This window comes from Pogoniulus pusillus, chromosome Z, assembly GCF_015220805.1.
Source record: "Pogoniulus pusillus isolate bPogPus1 chromosome Z, bPogPus1.pri, whole genome shotgun sequence".
In the NCBI taxonomy this organism is placed as follows: domain Eukaryota; kingdom Metazoa; phylum Chordata; class Aves; order Piciformes; family Lybiidae; genus Pogoniulus; species Pogoniulus pusillus.
Genome location: NC_087309.1, coordinates 15053561 through 15077092, shown reverse-complemented (window position 1 = coordinate 15077092; position 23532 = coordinate 15053561). Strand labels below are relative to the sequence as shown.

The 23532-nt window shown below is 45.1% G+C and overlaps 2 protein-coding genes across 4 annotated transcripts in view; one reads left to right on the top strand and one right to left on the bottom strand.

The window, feature by feature from the left end:
* Positions 1-194: 194 nt before the first annotated feature.
* UBAP2 (ubiquitin associated protein 2) overlaps positions 195-23532 on the bottom strand; it is a 148787-nt gene continuing 125449 nt past the window's right edge. For all 3 annotated transcript variants that reach the window (XM_064140700.1, XM_064140701.1, XM_064140702.1), the window contains exons 22-28: positions 9159-9237; positions 7517-7731; positions 6205-6304; positions 6015-6122; positions 3997-4064; positions 2965-3156; positions 195-1412 (exon numbers count right to left, since the gene is read on the bottom strand). In XM_064140700.1, coding sequence (XP_063996770.1) covers positions 1317-1412; positions 2965-3156; positions 3997-4064; positions 6015-6122; positions 6205-6304; positions 7517-7731; positions 9159-9237 — 858 coding nt within the window. In that variant the 3' untranslated portion in view covers positions 195-1316. The remainder of the gene's footprint in view (positions 1413-2964; positions 3157-3996; positions 4065-6014; positions 6123-6204; positions 6305-7516; positions 7732-9158; positions 9238-23532) is intronic.
* Positions 21409-22172, top strand: LOC135173564 (interferon-like). Its single transcript, XM_064140543.1, has one exon. The coding sequence runs from the start codon at positions 21438-21440 to the stop codon at positions 22170-22172; it is 735 nt and encodes a 244-aa protein (XP_063996613.1). The 5' UTR covers positions 21409-21437.

Below are 23532 nucleotides of genomic sequence, written 5' to 3'. Positions count from 1 at the left end.
ATCTCACCCCAAATGCAGACTCAATCCCCTCTATAACATGCAGTCACCTCTGTCACAGTATTCAGCATCCCCCACAGCCCCCTGTGCTGCTCTTATCCTCCCAGCTGAGCGTTTGTTGCTGAAGCAGGTGGAAAGGGACAGGCTGTAACAGCTAAACTGCTCCCGAAGCCTTGGAAAATGCAGACAGACACCAGTTACGTGGTCAGATCTTTATTAGGTGGAGGAAAGACTAAAAAGAAAACTCATAAACATTCACTGCAGGACAGGAAGGATCAGAAGTTGTCTCCAGCATCTTTGCTTTTAAAAAAAGTGTAAAGAGACTGGTGAAGTTTCCATCCAGTAGCTCTGGCTTTCCTGGCCAGGGTGGCTCAGGGCAAAAGGAGGTACAAGACACAGCTTATACTTTAAGAAACCGCTACATAGTTTTTGCCTCTAATGATGGAAAAGGAGGTTCCAGGAAACACTGACCCATCCAAAGTGTCTTGCTAGAGAAACAAACAAAACAAACAAAAAAAAAAAAAGCAAATAAATTGAACAAGAAGAAATCCCCATCTTTGTTATTTGAAAATTGAAAAGGTGAGACTGCAGCTCAGGGCCACAGTGATCAAACTGCCCATGAGACTTAATCTTCCACAGAAGAGAGAGGGAAGCTGAAAGGGGAAAGCCCAAAAAAAGCCATTCTTTTTTCTTTTTCCCCTCGATTTCAAGTAACAGCTGTACCAGGGGCTGAGGACAGAAATCAAACCAACAGGGCATATCTTGATTGTTTCTTTCTTTCTTTCTTTCTTTCTTTCTTTTTTTTTTTTTGTTTTTACCCCAGTTTGGGAAGTCTGGCCTGCATATTTGCCTAAACTTAGAACTGCATTAAATAAATGTTTTCCAGCTCAAAAACAAAAAAAGGTGGTTCGCCTCTGACAGAGTTATAAAGCCCAAAGAGCTCAAACACAGAAGGATGTCCTGGCGCAGATGGAAAATGAATAATTATTTTTTTCTACAAAGAAAATAAAATGGCTTCAAGATGCAGAAAACCACATTTAGGCTCTATTACATTTACAAATACATACATAAATATATTACATACAACAGCAACTCAAAGAGAAAGCAGGTGAGTCACACAGAGGATGGCTGGCTGGCTGCAGTTCTCCCCGCACAGATGTTTGGCTGAGCAGTTACTTCTCTTTATAATTCCAGGAATGGGCTTCAGATCTCTGTTTTGTTTTTTTTTTTCCTTTCTTTTTTTTTTTTTTTTTATCTTTTAGTTAGTTTGTTTTCCTCCTCCTCTCCTTTCATTCTCTTCCCTCTCTCTGGTTTCAGATTTAGTTTGTCCAGTATGGAGAAGTGCCATAGGCGGTTTTGGTAGCCTGAGACTTTTGCTGCATGGTGCTGGGTTGATTACGTTGGCCAGATCCACCCTAGAAATTGGAAACCAAGGAGATATGGGCATCAGCTCTCAAAACATCACTGCCCAGGAAGATGAGCCCATCTTGAATGCCACCAGAAGAGCTGCCATGCCTGGGAACAGTCTTGGCACCTGAATGGATCCATTTCTGCTCTGCAATATCTCCACATCTTGCAATTCAGGATGAGCAGCCACAGAGACACCCCAGCAGGAGTGTGAGGATACCATAGTACCACCCTCCCACCTAAGACAGGTTCAGGCACAAGGAAGGAAAGGAGAATAAATGGGGATTGCAAAGGATCTCTCTCAAGGTGAACAGAGGTGGTGCACCAGCCAACGATGTCCCACATTTGGAGAGAGGAGTCATTCCTACTTCTGGACCCTAAGGCTTTTTTCCAGGGAGCTTTTATAGTAAGGAAAAGAAACTCATGCACTGATGAAACAAAATCAGAGCCAACATGCAACCTGCAAGAGGACAATTGATTCTTTTCCCCCTACAGTCAATAGTGTATGTGCTCATGTCCTGCTCTCCTGCTGCAGCCACTGGACAGCATCATCTGCCTCGGCGTCACACCTCACAGCCTCTCTCTCCACACCCTGCAGCATGATGGCCTCTTCACAAAAGCACAGGAACCTCTCGAGGTAGGGGTTGGAAGGGACCTTCAGAGATTGAGTCCAACCCCTCTGCTCAATCAGCACCACCTAGAGCCAGTTGCCAAGCACCATGTCCAGAGAGCTCCAAGGATGGAGAGTCCAAATCTCCCTGGGCAACATGTGCCAGTGCTCAGTCACCATCTCAACAGAAAAGTGTTTCTTGATATTCAAAGGGTACCTCCTGTGTTTGTTTGTTCCCACTGCTGCTGGTCCTGTCACTGGATACCACTGGAAAGAACATGGCTCTGTCTTCTTTACATCCTCCCTTCAGGTATTTACATACATTGATGACACCCCTCCCCTCCGCCCTCGGCCTTCTCTTTATCAGTCTGAACAGTCCCAGCTCTCCCACACTTTTCTCATAGGAGGGATGATCCACTCCCTTCACCACCTTTGTAACCCCTTTTGGACTGTTCCCAGTACATGAATGTCTCTTGTACTGAGAGCCTGGGATTGGACACAGGGTTTACCTGTAGCCTCACGAGGAGAGCAGAAGGATCAGCTCCCTCAGCCTGCAGTCAATACTGTGTCTAATGGAACACAGGACACTTGTCCTGCTTTTGTGGCAAGGACATGTTGCTGGCTTTGTGCCCACCAGGACCCTCAGGGACCTTTCAACAAGGCCACTTTGGGGCCCGGCATACATTGGTGCATAGGGCTGCCCCTCAACCCCAGGGGTTGCCCCTGTCAGGGGCAGGCCTCCGCACTTCCCTTTGCTGAACTTGATGAGATTCCCTCTCCAAGCTGGTCAACAGCATCAAAACTGTCAGTCTGCAATCACTGTCAAGACTCTTTCCCAATGAACACAGGAGAAAACAGAAGGATGCAAAACCCCCTAGAGACCCTTGCTGGGAGATGAGGTATATGAACTGCCGTCAGGCATGTTACAGAGGCAGAAGGGGCCAACTCACCTGCCCATCTTGCTGAAGATGGTGATGCAGCATTTGGGAATGAGGCTGCTGATGCGCAGGCAGAATATGGAGAAATGGTGCCGGAGCATAACCGGGAGCAGCACCAGGGTTCAGCGGCCCAGTTGATCCAAGAGCAGAGGGCAGGCTGAAAGGAGGTGGCGTGCCAGCATGGAATCCCTGCTTGTCAAATGTCTGCATGGGAGGTGAGTGGGACAGGGTCAGAGACCATGTGAGCAACTCCATGGTGACCAGACAAGAACAAGTGACTCAGTTGGGATGGAACGGATCTCAGAGATCATCTACTCCAACCTCCCCACCATGGGCTGGGATGCCTCTCAACCAGACTTGGCCGCTCAAGGCCCCATCTAACCTGGCCTTAAACATCTGTGTGGAGGAGGTATCCACCAGGTATCCTGGGCAGCCTACTCCAGAGTCTCATCACCCTTGTACTGAACACTTTTTCCTAAAATCCAGTCTGAACTAGTCTACCTCAGCTTAAAGCTATTTCCTCTTCTCCTATCATTAGATACCCTTATGAAAAGCCTTCCTGTAGTTTTCCTTCAGGTACTGGAAGGCAGCTAACAAGGTTCCCTCTGGAGTCTTCTCTTTGGGCTAAACAACCCCAGCTCCCTCAGCTTATCCAAATCACTAGAGGCATTCTAGATCATCTTTGTGGCCCTTCTCTGGACTTGCTCCAACAGCTCTCTGTCCTCCTTACAATGTGGACACCAGAAACTGGATGCAGTATTGGCACTAAAACCATTAGTGTCATCATGTTTCATTTACTGCACCAGCTCACATGGTGCAGCACAGGCAGTGTGCAGCAGTGTAGAACACTGCATCTGTGCAGTAACTACCTTTAGGAGCTGACATGACAGAAATGGTGGGACAGAGGGTGAGACTCAATGGCCAACAGAGCCAGTGTAAGAGATGCCACAGCCTGCTGACCTGGAGACTAACCACCCTGGGAACAGGAGGGGAGCCACTGGCCTGGCCTCAGGCCACAAGGGAGGGGCATTTGGCATTGCTCACCTGAGTCTTGTTATAGACTGAACCACTGATATCAGGCACACCTGTGTTACTTGAGGTCACAGAAACACCTGGAAAACAAAAAAGCCACCAGCAATAAGAGAGCCAACCACCATCCAGTGTGAGCACTTTGCTTTGCACGTGCCATTTCTAGCAGGCTCGGTGGAAGGACTCTTGTTTGCAGCTGCTGCACCACATAGCCTGGCAGAGAGCTCCAGGCTCTCAGACCTATAGCACCCCAAGGAATAGGAGGGCAGCTCAGCAGTCCACCCACACTGCAAAGTGGGAAAGCTGGGATAGATCACACCCATCCATGACCCAGCAGGTATGTGCTAGTTTGAAGCAAGCTGGAATGTTTTGGTAAAAGAAGTAGATAATGGGCAGTGAAAAGGTAAACATGGTTGTGTCTCTTCGCTCACAGTCCCACTGAGAGTTCTGGGAAGAAGAAGTAAACATTTGATAACATTCTCCATTTTCTTTTTCATTCTGCCTTTGCCTTCAGACCTAGTCACATCTCCTTAACCCCACTGCCACAAACCTTCCTTCTTAACCTCTTGGCTGCACCTCTCTTCTTCCTGGGAACTGGGGTAAGGTTGAGAGGGGCCGGGGAAGGTGTTGGGGTGGTTTGAGAGCCCCTCCTGGGGACTCAGGTTTCTGGGAGGGGAGTTGTGCTTCTGTATTGTTTATCCTTTGTATATTTCTGTATATAACTGTATATATTGTAAATAGCTGCTTGTATATTTGCTGCTGTAAAATAAATAGCTTCATTTATACTCCCAGAGGCCGTCTGAGTTAGCTGGGGCAAATTCAAAAATGGGAGGGGGTGGGTAAGAGCCCAAACCATCACAAGGTATCACTTGGATTCAAATGCACAGCAGCTATCTGCTTCAAACACTTAATAATGAAAAGCCAGCTTTCCCCTAGGACTTGGGATGCACTTGGCTTCACTGCAGCATTCAAGAGCTTTCCAGTAGTGTCCTGAGTGAAGACTCAGCATCTGCTGCACATGAGCCCTTGCCCCTTCACATCCTGCAGAAGGGTGAGTTCTGCAATGCTGCTCTTCCCCAAAAGAATTAGTGTGACTTATTAAGGCTGGCTTCCACCTTGAGCAGTTGGTGCCATGACAGAAACGTCAGTGAGATGGCTCTCAAACCAGTCTTACAAAGACTGGCTCTTATCTTTTCTTCACTGGGATCAGAATAAAACAATGGTTCATTTGGTCAGGGAATCAGAGGATGTACCATGCCATAAATTTGTACCCTTCCCAGGACATTGCTCCTTTCTGGAATGCTTCTCCACAGAGTGTGAACAGCTCTTGGCTAAAGACAATACATTTGTTGTTTAAAATGCACAGCAAGTTCTTGGTATTTGCTTAAGCCCAAGGACAAACCAGTTAGTGCTAAGCATTTCTGAGGTCTAACTAGCAGATGCAGAATAAAGCTTTCAGACAAGCTGTATAATTTCTTCAGCCTTTGCAGTCAAAAGGAAACATCTCCAGACATGAGACAAAGCAACTAATGACAAGGTGTAAGGACAGCAGCTGAAATGACAGCCTAGAGATGTGCAAATTGCCTTGTCTGCCCCTAAAACAGGGCTATCTTAGGTGCCTACAAAGAAATGCAAGATCTAGTCATCATTTGTCAGAGCACCATTTCAGCAGCTTAGGCTTCAAGAACACAGCACCACTGCAGAGGCCACTCTTCTTCAGAAAAGAAAACTTCTCATGAAATAAAAAGTTGAAGAAATAGAGAGGCAGAGGAAACAGCTCACCAATTCTCCCATGTACAACTGTGGACAAAGCTGTGCATCAGCCACACAAATCCATAGGCAAAGTTCAGCCATGAGTTTTAGACGGCACACTGGGACCATTAAAAAGCATTTTGTATACGGGAGATGGAGAAACAGCTCGGATAGTGACCCTCTTTAAAGCTGGCTGTTGTGATGACTGCACAGCACTGGCAATACTGGGAGTCTGCCCTACTAAATCCCACTCAAGAGTAACCTCAAGTCTCGTGTGTTACCTTTCCCAGGTCCAGTGCCAGCAGATTTATTTTGTGCTTGAGATGACCCACTGTAGCCTCCTTTGCTGTAATCTCCAGCTGCCGTTCCCTGCGTTAAGTCATCGTAGCCTGCCGGTGTGTACAAGACAAGGTGTTACCGTGTGCAAGCAGCTCTGCAGACACTCGTGTGGAAGCGCAGTGGTAAGCATACCTGCCCCGTAGCCATGCTGCCCGTAGCCGCTCGCTTGCTGGAATGGAGTCGAGGTGGTGTTCAGGTTGACTCCATGCTGTTTAGCAGATGTTGGAGGTACCTGAGCAAGAGAATGGAACACAAGGGCTGTCAGCCGGGGAACGACATGCAGAAAACAAGCTCCCTCTGCCATCTAGTGGGAAAGAAGCGTCCCCACCTCACGTGGGAAATGTAATGGGGAGTTGGGAGTACTACAATGGCATGGGGCATGGCATTCACACTTCCAAAGGCAACTTGCTGTACTGGATCTGTGCAAGTCCTACGTTTTCTGTTAGAGCCAGTTCTCTGATTCAAGTGCAACTCTGCATCCACAAAGGCTGCGTATTTCTTTCACACACTGAATGTAAATAGCAAATTTTTACCCACAAGCACAAGACAGAAACCACGGTGCTCACTCTCCTGAATAAAACAAATCAGTTCCTGTCTGAGGCTATTTCACAAAACACTGTCCTAGAAGGCCCTAAGATAGACTCATCTACTTTTCTGCCTGAGGCATCCTCCTGAGACTGCCAGTACTGCTCCTTGACTTAATCAGGTCTCCTCCATCCTTGCAAGAACTTCCTAGGCACTCTCAACCTGCTGTCTTAGCTTTAGGTTTTCCCCTTAACTCTACAGATACTGGTAAGGTTTTCAGGAACACTTAGTCTATGAACTGCAGCTGACTTCTATTTACAGCAACTCGTGCAGGAGTCATCAGTTATGGCCTTTTAAATTCCCTGTTTTCTTGTGCTTGTATGTGTCTGAAGATTCCTTACAGACTGGGGAAGATAAACATATTCTATTTTCATGAGACTCTCCCTGAATATTGGATCCATCTCTGGGATCCTCAGGACAAGGACAGACGTGGACCTATCAGAATAGGTCCAGAGGAGCACTGCAAAAACAATCAGAGGGCAAGAACATCTCGTCTATGAAGAAAGGCTGAGAGAGTTGGGGTTGTTTGGCCTGGACAAAAGAAGGCTCCAGGGAGATCTTCAATAATTACAGGAGAAATTCTTTACAAGGCTGGTGAAACACTGAGCAGGTTGCTCAGATAAATGTTTAGATACTCCACCACTGGAAGTGTTCAAGGTAAAGTTGAAATGTACTTTTAGCAGCCTGATTTGAGTGAAAGGTGTTTCTGCTCATGACGGAGGAGCTGGACTGTATCCTCTGTGAAGGTCCCTTTGAATTTGAACCATTCTATGATTCCAAGACACAGAAGATTTGGGCTGGAGAAAGCAAAAACAGAGAGGCACAAAGGGAGGGGTACTGTTTAGGCTTTCACACTTACAAACATAGTTGGCCCATACTGGAATGCGCTGGGTACACCGGGCACACCAGCATAATAAGGTAACCCAGTGTAGCTGTACCCTGGGGGCAGGGTCGGGTTGAGGAAGGGCTGCTGAGTTGTATGGTGAGTCTGCGTCTGGTTCTGCTGTGGCTGGGCAAGTGTGGTAGCAGGAGCAGGAGAGGCAGAATCCCCACGGCCAAATTTTGTTACATCACCTGCAAAAGAAGGAACCGATCAGAAAAGCTACCAAAGAGACTTTGAAAGTGCAGGACTTAAAGGGTTCAAATCCTCCGAATGCAAGCATAAAAATACAGAAATGAGCATATCCTACACTTGAAAGCTTGCAGCTGTTCGTGGGAAGAGCCCCTGATGACCACAGGAGCACTGCCTGTGTTTATGGCACAGAATCCTGTGCCACGGCTAATCCACTGATAAAATGGAGATACCAATACTTACCTATCACATGTTATAAGCAGATTCATTACTAGCAGATCATTGCAATAAAACATGCTAAAAGCAGAAGTATGGTGAATAGCCAAAGAGCCAATGGTCATTGGGTTAAAGTGTGACTCTCTTGAAGGTTAAACTGATTAGCTAAGCTTCATGGGCTGAAAGCAAGTTAGGATTTACAAGCAGTGATGGGCTTATTTTTGTCAATGTCTATTTGTCAAGCATAATTAGTTAGATGTCTGGTTCCTCACACCACCAAAGTTCTGGAGACAGTAGCTGAAGGCCAGGAAAGCAAGGCTTGCATCGTGGGCCACCTTATTGAAGAAGTAGGAAGGGAAATTCAGTTATTAACCCAAAAGGAGCCTCCTGAGAGAAGTGATCACGAAGCAGAAAACTCCTGAACACCTGCATTTTCTGGCAGCTTACAGGGCAGCACATTCATGTGTATTTTAAGGAGGTAACACACTTCAAGCCAATCTAACCAATTCCCAGACAGTATTCCTTTTTGTTGGTTGCCATAAAGTATGACAACACTTAACAGCATCACCAGAGAAATTATAATTCCTACAGTTACAGTTTTAAGACGGAGTCAGATGGCAGCAGATGAAAACCACTGGCTGAAACCCCTAGTGGCATTAATGTCATCTTTGCTACAACGGTAACTGAAGAGCAAGAACAGGAACAAGGAAGGGCTCCTTTAGACCACAAGCTTTTGAAGTATATTAGACATGTGCAGGGTGAGGAACAAGCCTCCTAGATGCAGCTCTTGCTGTGAATATAGTACTGCTAAAACAGTATTAACAAAGTATGGGGAACTGCTGAGGAGGATCTATTCCAGTGATGAAAAGGGAAGCAAACCATTTGAATGTCAAGAATGATTAAGCTATAGAATATTTTTCAAGCATTTGTATGTGCTTGGGAAGGGCACTAGACAACAGTGTCATTTGCATTTGTAATAATTTTGCTTTTATTCTCAAAGGCTAACCAGTTTAGTCTCAGAAGTAGCTACAGATGAATTACTGACCCAGAGCTGAAAGCGTGGATTCTCACTTTATTTGTTTGGCTAGCTAAGACTGATGGGCTTAACTGCTTACAGAAGGTAAAAACAATTATTCTATTGGCCATGGCAGGATAACCTGTATCTAGAAAAAGCACATCTTACTCACCATCTTCATCCTTAAACAGCACTCACCTGAGTACGGGTTGTTACCAAGGCTCCCATCTCTGCCCGTCAAGGCTGCAGGAGCAGGGAATGTAATTCCATAGTAATCCTTGGAAAGAGATGACATAGCTCATCAATAGTTTAAACTGTAACAGCACTAGACAGCTCTTAAGAATCTCTTATTATATGTATAAGACAATTTAAAATGGTAGAACCATGGGAAGTTTGAGCAGAAGCTGACCTTACTGCTTATAGCAGAGCTGAAGATTCACCTGTATCCTCAACTTCAAAATAAACCTACCTTATAAACATGTTTAGTATTATTTAACATAGGACTTCATATCTTTTAATGGTAAGTTAAAAGCAACAAAGGGTGACTGACAGGAACATCTATCTTACAAGGAAAGACTGAAGGACCTGTGACTGTTTAGTCTGGAAAAGAGAAGGCTGAGAGGGGATCTTACTAAGGTTTATAAATATCTTAAAGATGGGTGTCAAGAAGGTAGTACTAGTTTATTTTCAGCAGTGTCCTGTGGTAGGAGAAGGGGCAATGGACACGAACTGGAACACAGAAAGTTCCACCTCAACATGATAAAACATTTCTTTACTGAAAGGGTGATGGAGCACTGGAATAGGCTGCTCAGAGAGGTTGATGAGTCTCCTTCCCTAGAGATTTTCAAGATCTGTCTGGATGCAGTCCTGTGCAGCCTGTCCTAGGTGATCCTGCTTTGGCAGGGGAGTTATATTCCGTCTCCAGAGGTCCTTCCCAACCCCTACCATTCTCCATTTCTGTAATCCAAATAAAATGCCCTTCCAACCCTCAGCTTCAAACTGTCATCTTCCAGTAAAACTGTGCCGGGAAAAGCCACAGACCATCAGTAGCCAAAGACCTTGGGTCAGGCTAAAGATTTTACCCTTGTACCATGCCCTGTTTTCTGAAATTGGAAACATCAGCTAGGAAAACAGCACAAACATTTGGGAGGCAAAGAGGCAAAATGGGGAGAGAAAAAGAGTTACTACAAGGGGACTGTAAATTTATTTAAACTGCTTTACAGGAGACTTCAGATCAGTAGTTTCCAAAGCAGGGCACAGAAGACAATTAATTGGGCTGCACGAAGAACATGTTTACAGCATCATTAGTAGATAATTAAAAAAAAAATAAAAGTATTTAATATTTATCTCCCCTTTTAAATTTTTTGTGTATGTTCTATAGTACACATATTAGTACAGCAGTGCGTATGTATATAATCTAGAAACAAAAACACTTAGGAGGTGATTGCTCACAACGGGGCATGTGATCAAAAAAGTGGGAGACCACTACCCTACATTTTTCTTCTAGATTGTCTACAGGAAAGAAACAAAGATCTCATTCTAGAAAGCTTGCTCTCTGAGCTGACACAGCACACCAGTAAAACCAAAACAGCATTTTCTCTTTAGTTTGGGAGAAAAACAGAAAACTTTGTCCTTCCTTCTCTAGGTAAACAGAGCCTAGTACTCTGTGGAAACTGAGGTAGATGAAATGTCACTGCCACTATTTTAGAGACAGCAGAGAGACAGCATGAAGAGGTACCACTGATAAGGAAGTAGAAGACAATTATAAATCAAGGCTTGCAAAAAGGCTTTGATGCCCCTCATCCCCCGAACATCTGTTTTCTGGCCTGGAGGAGGATGGTGAGACATGTTTTAGATTGTGGGAGAAAGTTTTGTTTTATGCCAATTATTACAATAAACTGCTTGTTTTTCCCGGTGCTGTACTCGCCATGTAAAAGATATATAAACCCTCAGACTGATTAGAATAGATGTTCTCGTTTGAGTTCTCATTGGATTGTGTGTGGACCACAACATTTCCCCACATAATGGCACCCTTGTATCAGGGATATGGAACTCCTAGAAATCAAATCTGGTAGGGAAGAGACATCGCTGAAAGAAAAATAAAAAGGCCTGAATGCTGAAAATAGCAAACTTTGAAACAGCTGAACCTCTATCTGCATGATAGCTAAGAAGCTCTAATTAATATGGGAAATAAAATAACACAAAAGCAGAAGAATATTTCAAATACTTTTAAGGATATTGCTAAAGAACAGAGGGAAACAGCAGATGTAAATATGCTGCAGCTAGGGCTTTTATGTGCTTCGAAAAATGACTCTAAAATAGTTATAGGAACTATATATGATTTTAGAACTTAGAAATGCATTGGTTCTAAACTCTGGGATAATGCTACAAAAAATGATAAATCCACAGCTGCATCGCTAAGCACTTGGCGTGTTGGTTTTTAAGCAATTAAATCTCGGAACAAAAGACAGGCAAACCTGGCAGAGGGAAAGGCAGTAGGAGATTCAACAGGCACCTCTGAGCAGGCACTGACGCCCCCGTCGCAAACACACACCCATCTCCTCCACCCCACCCCGGTCCTTATCCTGTGTTCATCCTGTCCCATTCAGATCTCTGCCTCTCTATCTGAGTAGCCTGATGATTCCTTTAATCCAGGCTGGATTGATCCAGAAAGACAGCCTGATTTGTATCCTCCTGAACCACATGATAGGTGGGCTGATGATCAGGGAGACTTGGAAATGCTGAGAGCATTCCCAATGACTCACGGTGGCCCAGGGGAAGAAACTAAAAGGGAATCCATACCATTTTCAAAAGATGTGAGAAACACAGCAACGAATCGTGGTCTGAGTGCTCCTTTCACAATTATCTTGATTTGATCAATGTGTAACAATAGAGAGTTCACTCAACATGACTTTAAAACGATGTGCTGACTCATAATGACAGATATGCAGTATACCCTTTTTCTGGGTAAGTGGAAAGACAACTAACAGTGCTGCGAAACCAGCACGGCATCCACTTCACAGCATAAAGCAAAATACTTTATTCAGAGAAGGGGAATACACTCTCCCTGCACAGCAAGCGGCTCTCCCTAGTAAGGGCTTGCTTTGGGTTAAAGATACAGCTCTCAGAGCACTTCAATCATAGAATCAACCAGGTTGGAAGAGACCTCCAAGATCAGCCAGTCCAACCTAGCACCCAGCCCGAGCCAGTCAACTAGACCATGGCACTAAGTGCCTCATCCAGGCTTTGCTTGAACACCTCCAGGGACGGTGCCTCCACCACCTCCCTGGGCAGCCCATTCCAATGCCAATCACTCTCTCTGGCAACAACTTTCTCCTAACATCCAGCCTATACCTACCCTGGCACAACTTGAGACTGTGTCCCCTTGTTCTATTGCTGGTTGCCTGTGAGAAGAGGCCACCCCCCACCTGGCTACAATGCCCCTTCAGGTAGTAGTAGACAGCAATGAGGTCACCCCTGAGCCTCCTCTTCTCCAGGCTAAACAGCCCCAGCTCCCTCAGCCTCTCCTCACAGGGTTTGTGTTCCAGGCCCCTCACCAGCTTTGTTGCCCTTCTCTGGACACATTCCAGCACCTCAACATCTTTCTTGAATTGAGGGGCCCAGAACTGGACACAGCACTCAAGGTGTGGCCTGACCAGTGCTGAGTACAGGGCAAGAATAACCTCCCTCATCCTACTGGCCACACTGTTCCTGATGCAGGCCAGGATGCCATTGCCTTTGCTGCCCACCTGGGCACACTGCTGCCTCATCTTCAGCTACTATCTATCATTACCCCCAGGTTCCTTTCCTCCTGGCTGCTTTCCAGCCACTCTGTCCCCAGCCTGTAGCGCTGCTTGGGGTTGTTTTGGCCGAAGTGCAGAACCCTGTATCAGTTCAAGACACATGACAATGCAATCAGCCTTTTATCAGTATTAAAAAGGGTCCAGATGAGCTGTATATGCAATTTCTGAACCATCCAGAAGTCACAACAGAAAAACAAGTGGATGATGATTTCTGGCTAAAGAAAACTCTAATTCAGACAATCAAAAATGTTGCGATTACTGAAAAATCCCACTATAGAGGATATGTTGAATGCCTGTTTCAATATCAGGACACACAGGTGGGGGTTGGTCTCTTCTCCCAGGTAACCAGCAACAGAACAAGGGGACACAGTCTCAAGTTGTGCCAGGGGAAGTATAGGCTGGATGTTAGGAGGAAGTTGTTGCCAGAGAGAGTGATTGGCATTGGAATGGGCTGCCCAGAGAGGTGGTGGTTGCACCGTCCCCGGAGGTGTTCAAGCAAAGCCTGGCTGAGGCACTTAGTGCCATGGTCTAGTTGACTGGCTAGAGCTGGATGCTAGGTTGGAGTGGATGATCTTGGAGGCATCTTCCAACCTGGCTGATTCTATGATTCTAAGGCATCTCTAAATGCTGAGGCCTGTGTTGTTAGGCCAGCACAACGGCAAGTGTTTTTCCTGCAATTCAACCTGGGCATTGGCATAAACAATATCCCAGAAACCAGGAAGTTGAAGTTAAAATACCAGTGTGTCCCCACTGTCACAAAGGCTGCCATCCTGTGCACTGGTGCTGTTCGACAGTGGTTAGAAATGGCCAGCCTCTCGTCCCTCCAAGAAACTACTGGCCGAGCACGCAAAGGGGTCGCACTATGATACCAAATTACCCTCACCCCACTCCACAGCAGCATCTAACAGCACAAACCACCTATGTGCAAGAACCACTTATGTGCAGGGGTGGACTTGGCCAGCTCAGCAAGTGATTTCAAAAGACACTTCTGTATCCTTGATCCCTACGTGTGTTTATGGCCCATTAGTGGAAGGGAAAGCAGCTTTGTTGTTGGGTGGCTCCTCAAGTACACAATCAGGACTATCTGTTTTGCCAGGAGTAATTCATGCAGACTTTCTAGGAGAGATAAAGATCATGGCTTGGACACCTGCACTGTGCCAGCAGGCAGCCAGATCGCACAGCTTGTTATTTCTATCCCTGTCTGCCTCGCTATTTAATTAAAGAATGGGGAAAGGGAAGCCTTGGTTCAACCGGACTTCCAGAAATTTATTTGACACAGTGGGCGGTGTCACAGAGGCCTCAGTTAACAGGTACTCTAATGTATAATGGACAACAAATACAATTGACTGGAATTTTGGACACAGGCACAGATGTCACTGTGATTAGCATATCACAGTAGGCAGAGACATGGACCCTGATCAGCACACACGCTGTGCTAGCAAGAATCGTGGTGGGCAGACCACGCCAAAGCAAAGAATTCATCACAGAAACCGGCCCAGAGCAGAGAGCAGGTACAAGCAAACCCTATGTGCTGAAAAGCCCATAACACTGTGGGAATAAAGACATCTTAAGTCAATGGAGAGTACAACTGCATATGGATTTTCAGTAAGGGTCAGTGATCAGCAGCAGGTCCCACTGCTGTGCTGGAAAACAGATTCGCCCCTATGGGTCTATCAGTGGCTGCTCCTGCAAGAAAAACTGCTGCATCTACATCAACTGGTGGACAAGCAAGCAGGACATACAGTCTCTTCCACAAGCCCTTGGAATCCTCCAGTTCTTGTGATTCAAGGGAAAAGTGGCAAATGAAGATTTCTGCACGATCTGTGTAAAATCACCAAGGTCCTGGAGGACATGGGAGCCCTGCAGACATCATGGACAGTGCCACCTCAATCGTGGGCACTTAGTGTCACCAAATTCAAGGACTTTTTTTTTACCATATCACTTGATCCACAAGATGCATCGTGTTTTTCCTTTTCAGTACCATCTATAAATGCCAGACACCTATCACAGACTTCACTGCAGTTTTGCCTCAGGGCATGAAAACCAGCCCATCAATTTCTCAACAATTTGTATCACCCATATTATCCCCAGATCACAAAGGAAACAAGGATGTTTGACTTTTCACTATATGGATGACATTTTAATTGCAGCACCCACTGAAGCTAAGGTGGATATAGTGCAACAGCAGGTTGTTATTGCCTCAGAAGCAGCAGGACTACAAATAGCAAAATAAATTTAAAAAAAAAAAAAAAAACAAAAAAAACAAAACCAACCAACCAACCTGCTCCATAGCTATACCTAGGATGGAAAATCACTGAAAGCCCGATTCAACCACAACAGTTAACTCTGGGAATGACCATCAATACTCCAAATTATCTTCAAAATTTTGGGCACCATCCATTGAGTCAGACCTTTATTACGAGCATCTAAGGAAGAACTGCACCCCCTGTTTAAACTGCTAGAAAGAAACTCAAACTCTCCCAGACAACTGACAGAGGAAGCCAAAGAAACTCTGCAAAGGACAACTTAAAAAATGACCACACAAAAAGCCTGCAGACAAAAAGAGGGCTTTCCCATCAGTCTCTTTGGATTTCACTCTGAATTTCACCCTTATGGACTGTTAGTCCAATAGGCAACAGATGAAAAGGATCCTTTGGTTCCCCTAGAATAGATTTTTTGCCACACAAATTTGGAAAAACAGTGGATACTTGAATAGAAATTACTTTCTTAGTAATTCAGAAAGGCAGAGCAAGGTTAATGGTTTTAGATGGAACAGAACCTGACATTATCTATATGCCTTTAGACACTAAACAGTAATAATTTCAACATTAACTTTTCAGTGTGCTTTTGCAGATTTCACAGCCCAGATAAATATGCACTTTACTGGGCACAAATTATTGCAGTCATTTAAAACCCAGTATTTCCTTCCTGTTTCTAAATTGAGTGTTGCTCCTTTAAAGGAAACTCTTGCTGTTTTCACATATGGTTCAGGACAAACTGGACATGCCGTAGTTGTATGGAAGGATACCACTGAAGAATGGAAAAGTGACATCACAGTTACAGAGGGATCACCACAGATAGTCAACATGAGAGCTGTGGTCAAGGCATTTGCACTATGGTCTGAGCCTATCAATGTTATCACTGATTTGGTATATGTAGCAGGACTTGTCTCTTAAGTTGATTTTGTTGATCTGTTGGAAGGTAGGAGAGCCATGTAGAGGGACCTGGACAGGCTGGATGGGTGGGCAGAGGCCAATGGGATGAGATTGAACAAGGCCAAGTGCAGGGTTCTGCATTTTGGCCACAACAACCCCAAGCAGCGCTACAGGCTGGGGACAGAGTGTCTGGAGAGCAGCCAGGAGTAAAGGGACCTGGGGGTACTGATAGATAGTAAGCTGAAGATGAGCCAGCAGTGTGCCCAGGTGGCCAAGAGAGCCAATTGCATCCTGGCCTGCATCAGGAACAGTGTGGCCAGTAGGACAAGGGAGGTTATTCTTCCCCTGTACTCAGCACTGGTCAGGCCACACCTGGAGTGCTGTGTCCAGTTCTGGGCCCTTCAATTCAAGAGAGATGCTGAGGTGCTGGAACATGTTCAGAGAAGGGCAACAAAGCTGGTGAGGGGCCTGGAGCACAAATCCTATGAGGAGAGGTTGAGGGAGCTGGGCCTGTTTAGCCTGGAGAAGAGGAGGCTCAGGGGTGATCTTATTACTGTCTACAACTACCTGAAAGGGCATTGTAGCCAGGTGGGGGGTGGCCTCTTCTCCCAGGTAACCAGCAATAGAACAAGGGGACACAGTCTCAAGTTGTGCCAGGAGAGGTATAGGCTGGATGTTAGGAGGAAGTTGTTGGCAGAGAGAGTGATTGGCATTGGAATGGGCTGCCCAGGGAGGTGGTGGAGGCACCGTCCCTGGAGGTGTTCAAGAAAAGCCTAAATGAGGCACTTAGTGCCATGGTCTAGTTGATTGGATAGGGCAGGGTGACATGTTGGACTGGATGATCTTGGAGGTCTCTTCCAACCTGATTGATTCTATGATAAGTTAGAATAAGCCTATTTAAAAGAATCTTCTAATCCTAATTTATTTGCCTTTTTGTACAAATTAAAGTGGCTCTTAAATCATCATTCAAATCCATATTTTATACAGCATTCATAGTATCACCAAGGTTGGAAGAGACCTCATAGATCATCAAGTCCCACCCTTTACCACAGAGCTCAAGGCTAGACCATGGCACCAAGTGCCACGTCCAATCCTGCCTTGAACAGCTCCAGGGACGGCGACTCCACCCATATGTAACACCACACACTGCTTTGCCAGGACCTGTTGCTGCAAGAAATGCAAAAGCCAATGCAAAAGTACTACTAGCACTGTAGTACTGCCTGATAAATTTCCACAGGCTAAAACTTCACATGATTTTTATCACCAGAGTGCCAAGGCCTTGCAGTGTGCATTTCAGCTCACACAGGATCACGCACGGCAAACAACACAACCATGTTCAGACTGTCAGCGCACCTTGCCAAACCCATCAGTAGGCATCAATCTCAGAGGACTCAAAGTCTTAGAGTTGTGGCAAAGTGATGTTACACATATCCCTGAATTCAGAAAGCTGAGGTATCTTCATGTGGCAATTGACACATATTCTACATGTGTTTTCGCATCCGTTCATACAGGTGAGAAAGCCAGGGATATGTGTAGGTGTTTTGTGTCTTCATCTGCAGTTTTAGGAGTACCACACACATAGTCCTGGATATGTAGCACAATAAACACACTCATTTTTTCAACAGTGGGGTATCAAACAAATCACAGGGATTCCACATTCTCCCACAAGTCAAGCAATTATAGAAAAGGCTCACATCACCTTTAAGTCCCTGCTTCATAAGCAAAAAAGAGGGAGTGAAGGAATGACACCACATGAGAGACTTGCAAAAGCATGTTATGTCCTTAATTTAAACTGATGGACAGAAGAAGGACCTCCAATAGATATGCACACTTTGGGGAAGGAAATAGTAAAATAAAAGCAAAAGCACAGGTAGAAATAAAAAACTTGAATTCAGGTCAGTGTGAAGGACCACACTCTTTAATAACTTGGGGTGGAGGTTGTGCTTGTGTCTCAATAGGTGGTGGATCATACTGGGTTCCAGCAAGATGGGTTCAACCAGCGCTCTCATCATCCTCAGCATGCTGACCCTGGGAGCAGCTATACAGATCCCAAATAAGCCAGAACAGAATGTATGGGTCATGCTCATTAATGCTACAGGACATGATACACTGTGTCGCTCAGTTTCAACACCTAACAATCTCTTAAGCACCTGTCTGGTTGGTGTTCCAGTGAATGGATGGAAGGACATTACAGAAAATACCAAGCCAGTAAATCTGAGGAGATCATTTCACATGAGTTTCTTGATGCATTTCAATAGTACCTATGGGAAACTCAAAAAACTATGGTGGTTTTGACTGGGAAGGATTTGAAAAGACAAGTCTGACTTTAGCATACATGACTAAAAGTTGGAATCTTTGCACTCAGCACCTTCCTTTAGCTGGTACAGAACCTGAAGAGATTAGCCTTTTAGGATCAGTACAAAAATGGATTATTGTGTTGTGTTTAATGCTACAATGAAGGGAGTCAAGTACACTCAGGATGTCACTCCATCAGAAAGGTAATACAGAAATCATAGTGCACGGTGTACTAAGACCGAAATTCTGCCAGCAACGGGGCTTCCTAAACTGCACAGCTTGCCTAGAGGTCTTTTTCTTATCTGGGGACAAAGCTTGGCCAGCTTCGCCCTCATGGATTAAAAGAGGACCCTGCAGTTTGGGACACTTAACCATGTTGATGCCATATTCTTCCATGGTTACAAATCACTTTAGAAAAAGACCAAAACATAACATCCATGCTTTTGAAAAGGATTATGCAGATGATATTGAGTTCTGGGGAAGAGGTAAAATAACAGCAACATCTCTGTCTCTTCCTACAGTACTGGCAGCTAAAGCCTTAGGCACCTAGAATAGGCTTGGATGCTGGCTGTCAAAACAAACCAACACTACCTCCTTAACTCTTAGTGGACTCCTATTAGATGCAGATTCACTTAGGCATGCTACTCTGCAGAACAGAGCAGCAATAGATTTTTTTTTGTTATTAGCTTATGGATATGGTTGTCAGGAAATTTATGGATCCGGGCAACCTTAAAAAATAGCTCTGTTTTGTTAGTGTTTATTTGTATATTAGTATCTATTCCATGCATATTGCAATGTAGTAAAGGTATGATTAGTCACACTATAAACCAGGTGTACTTCATAAACAAAAGAGGGAGAGATGTGGGAATTGAGGTAAATGAAAATTCACTGCCATTATTTTAGAGAAATCAGAGAAACAGCATGAAGAGGGACCACTGATAAGGAAGTAGAAGATGATTATAAATCAAGGTTTAAAGAAAGGCTTTGATGCCACTTATCCCCTAGACATCTGTTTTCTGGCCTTGAGGAGGAAGGCAAGCCATCTTTTAGAATGTGGGAGAAAGTTTTCTTTTTATGCCAATTATTATAATAAACTGCCTATTTTTTCCCTGTGCTGTACCCACCATGTAAAAGATATACAAACCCTCAGATTGATTAGAATAAATGTTCTCATTTGAGTTCTCACTGGATCTCACACGGACCATGACCTTCTGTATAGTACTCTACTGTTTTTCATCCTAATTCTCATGGTTTACTCCTCACCACCTCTAACTCATCAAGAGTTAGTTCTTTAACCACTATTGTATCCATTTCTGTGCACTCTCTAAAACTGGAAAAACATCTTCCTCCTTCATACCTGCCTCTGCAAATTCCCCAGCAGCTCGAATGCTTTGAGTTGATAGCACCTTACTGTGTTTTTACGCATATGAAATAATCTAGCAAAGACTTAGTATTGCAGATGCTTTCTAGAACTTGAAATAGAGCTATATTTCACTATCCTTTCCTTCCCAGGTAATTCCACCTTAAAAACTCTGGTAAAAATCCTTAACAAAACACTGTCAAATTTGCATCAGAAGTCTTTGCATGTTACTCAAAAGCAAAAGCACAAAAAGCAAATTTGGAGGAGAGATCTGAACAGGATATGGTAGATATAAACTAGAAGTGTCCACTAGCACTGGACAAAATACAACCAAACATGTAGGAGAACAGGATCTAAAGATCACAATTATTCCCACTGCCTCTCAGGAGAAAACTATCAGCACTGCATATCCCTTCCATATACACGTGTGCATACTCAAAATCCAAACAAAAGGACAACTAGGAGACTGGTGCAACTCAGTTATGTTGACACTTCATGCCCACCTGTAGGAAAACACCAGAAGCCATACTCTATTCTTCAAACAACACAGGTACTTCCTGACCAACAGAAGGCATGCATAGGAAGGTGGCAAAAAATCTAATTGAAATATCAGGAATATACTGAAAAACGTGAGACAGAGAAGGAGTGAAAAAATGGTTAAGTGATCTGATGTAACATATATAAAGATTGCTCACTATGCAACATGCACACCAGATAGGGCATTTCTAATATCTCTGCTGCACAACGCAGCCTGCAACAGACTAAAAAAAAAGATAGCACACCCCAATGTAACACACACAAATAAACAGAGAATTTATATAATTAGCATACACATTAATTAATTTTATTAAGTTAAAAAGAGAATCCTCTCCTTAGTGTCAGGAGAAACCCATACTTGGGCTGCTGAGAATTTCCCAGGAAGCAGTGACAACTTGGACTTTGGGCCTCTGCCCACTTTCACTTTCTAGATGTAAATAATCTCACACATCAAAGACAAACATTCCCACTTGCTCCTGACTCTCAAACACCTAAAGTTTACTAATTGTGAAAAACAAAACAAAACAAAATCAACACCCCCAAATCTAGAAATCACAATTATAAATAGATGAAAAATCCTTTACAACATGTGTGAATTTCTTTCTAAATACAAACACACTAAGGATGCAAACTGAGGGGCAGTGGGGGGAGTGGGTATGACAGCTTAACCTAAAAATATTCTGCAAGATATTTGCAGAAAGATGAAAAACTCTTCCAATCAGCAAAGCTACAGGTGCTATAAAGACAGACAGAAAGACAGAGTTAAAATATTTGTTTTAGTAAGAAAAAACCCATGTGTTAACTCATAAAACAAAAACAACATCAGAGCATAAAGAAAAATAGATGTTGGCAGGCAAAGAAGCTCAAAAAAACATCCCAAGGCAGACAACTCACAAAAGAGACACAAAGGAAACACGGTCAGGCATCCCCAGCACAGCTGGCTCAAAAGCCTCTGCCATCCTGCTTTTATATCACCTGCTGAACGACAAGAGCACAGAAGCCAAGTTCCTCCCATACTCCAACACCAACAGCTCTGGGGAAAAAAAAGAAAAAAGAAAAAAAAAGGCAAGCTCCTCCTCCCTAAGTGCCGGGACATCTCCGACTCAGACTTGAACAAGTACAGGAGCCTCCAAGAGAAAGCAAATGGAAAGCAAAACTGAAAATGGGAAATTCTGTCTAGATGATGAGGATGATGAAAGGAAAACCACTGCACCAAATAAAGCTGGACAATCACCAGCACCCTAAGCATAGCACTCACCACACTACCACTGGCAAGTCTCGCCAAGATCCTGCCCAGCATCATCAGTGCAGCACTCACAGGCCTACCATGGCTGTGCCTGCAACCCCAGAGCCCTACCTGCAGCATAGCATCCCAGTGATCCTGCTCCTCCTGACAGCTCCTGCCACCATCTGCATCTGCCGCCACCCACATCCCCTTGATGCCACCTTCCCCTGGGACAGCCTCCAGCTCCTCCAGACCATGGCTCCCAGCCTGACACAGCCCTGCCAACTCCAGCAGGTGCCCACCCTTCCCAGCGCCCTTCTCCACAACAGCCACCCACAGCAAGCCCTCACCATCGCCCTCCGCATCCTCCAGCACCTCTTCGCCATCTTCAGCAGTCCCAGCAGCCCCCAACACTGGGACACCCGGGCACGGGATGAGCTCCTCAACAACCTTCACCATCACATCCACCACCTGGAGCAGTGTCTACCATCCAATGGTATACTCTCCAAAAGGAAAACACCTCGCAACCTGCGGCTCAGCATCGACAAGTACTTCAGAAGCATCCAGGAATTCCTTCACACCCAAAACCACAGCACCTGCGCATGGGACCACATCCGCCTTCAAGCTCGTGCCTGCTTCCAGCACATGGACAGACTCATACGGCAAATGAAGAGCCAAGATGCCCTTCACCAAACTGACCCACATCAAACATCCACTGCCCACCAACACCAGCGCTCACAAAGCATGTGGCAGCAGCAGCAGCCTCATCTGGGATTGCTCAGCATCACTCACACCTCCTCCACCCAGGAGGTCCTGTCAATAGAAAAACGGACATGACCATGGCAAGGCCAGGGCCATGCTGTGGGACAGCCTGCACAACCATACCAAGTGCACACTTTCACTGGAAAGGAAGGACAAAGAAATTGCTGTGCTGCATTCTCACAGACTACCACGAGGTGATGGAGAGAGGTGTGGTATTTATTACAAACAGCATTATCTAGCCCATATGGACTGCAACCTCCCATTATGAAGGGGAAGGTCTCCATCACTTGCATGGCTCTCATTCCAATGAGTACTGATCACAGAACTCTATTTATTTAACTATATGTTTATTTATCTATTTATTTATATGTTGGAAATAAAAACTTTTGGTCCTCATGTGTATGTATTTGACAGGTAAAGACAGAGTGTCTGCAGGCAGGCCACAATGAGCCTCACTCTGGTAGCCCCATCCCACTGATGCCTTCTGCCCTGGACAATGGCTCTGGACAGAAGACGGTTCTCAGAGACCCACAATGGTCCTCCAAACTCAGAGGCATCTCCTGATGGTGCCATCCTCTAGAAGCACACACTTGCCCAGATGACCTGGCTCACCTGTCTGTTCCTCCTCTCCTAATACTTACCCTCTCCGATTCTCTCTCACTGCCAAGACATGAAAACTACCTCCAAATCACTACCCTAGGACTCATTCACAGAATCACAGGATGTTAGAGGTTGGAAGGGACCTCCAGAAATCAAGTCATACTTCCTTGCAAAAAGCCAGTCATCAAGAGCAGTCTGCATCCAGGAATGTTTTGGAAGTCTCCAGAGAGGGAGACTCCACACCCCCACTGGTGAGCCTGTTCCAGTATTCCACCACCCTCACTGTGAAGAAGTTTCTGATAGAATCATAGAATCAACCAGGTTGGAAGAGACCTCCAAGATCATCCAGTCCAACCTAGCACCCAGCCCTAGCCAGTCAACTAGACCATGGCACTAAGTGCCTCATCCAGGCTCTTCTTGAACACCTCCCTGGGCAGCCCATTCCAATGCCAATCACTCTCTCTGCCAACAACTTCCTCCTAATATCCAGGCTATACTTCCCCCAGCACTCCTGTGTCCCCTTGTTCTACTGTTCGTTGCCTGTGAGAAGAGATCAACCCCCACCTGGCTACAACCTCCCTTCAGGTAGTTGTAGACAGCAATGAGATCACCCCTGAGTCTCTTCTTCTCCAGGCTAGATAACCCCAGCTCCCTCAGCCTCTGCTCTAAGGGTTTGTGTTCCAGACCTTTCACCAGCTTTGTTGCCCTTCTCTGGACACGTTCCAGCACCTCTGAAACATTCTATATCCAAGTTTGTATCCACTGTTCCTTGTCTCATTACTGTGCACAACTGAAAAGAGACTGTCCCCATCCACTTGATACCCACTCCTCAGAT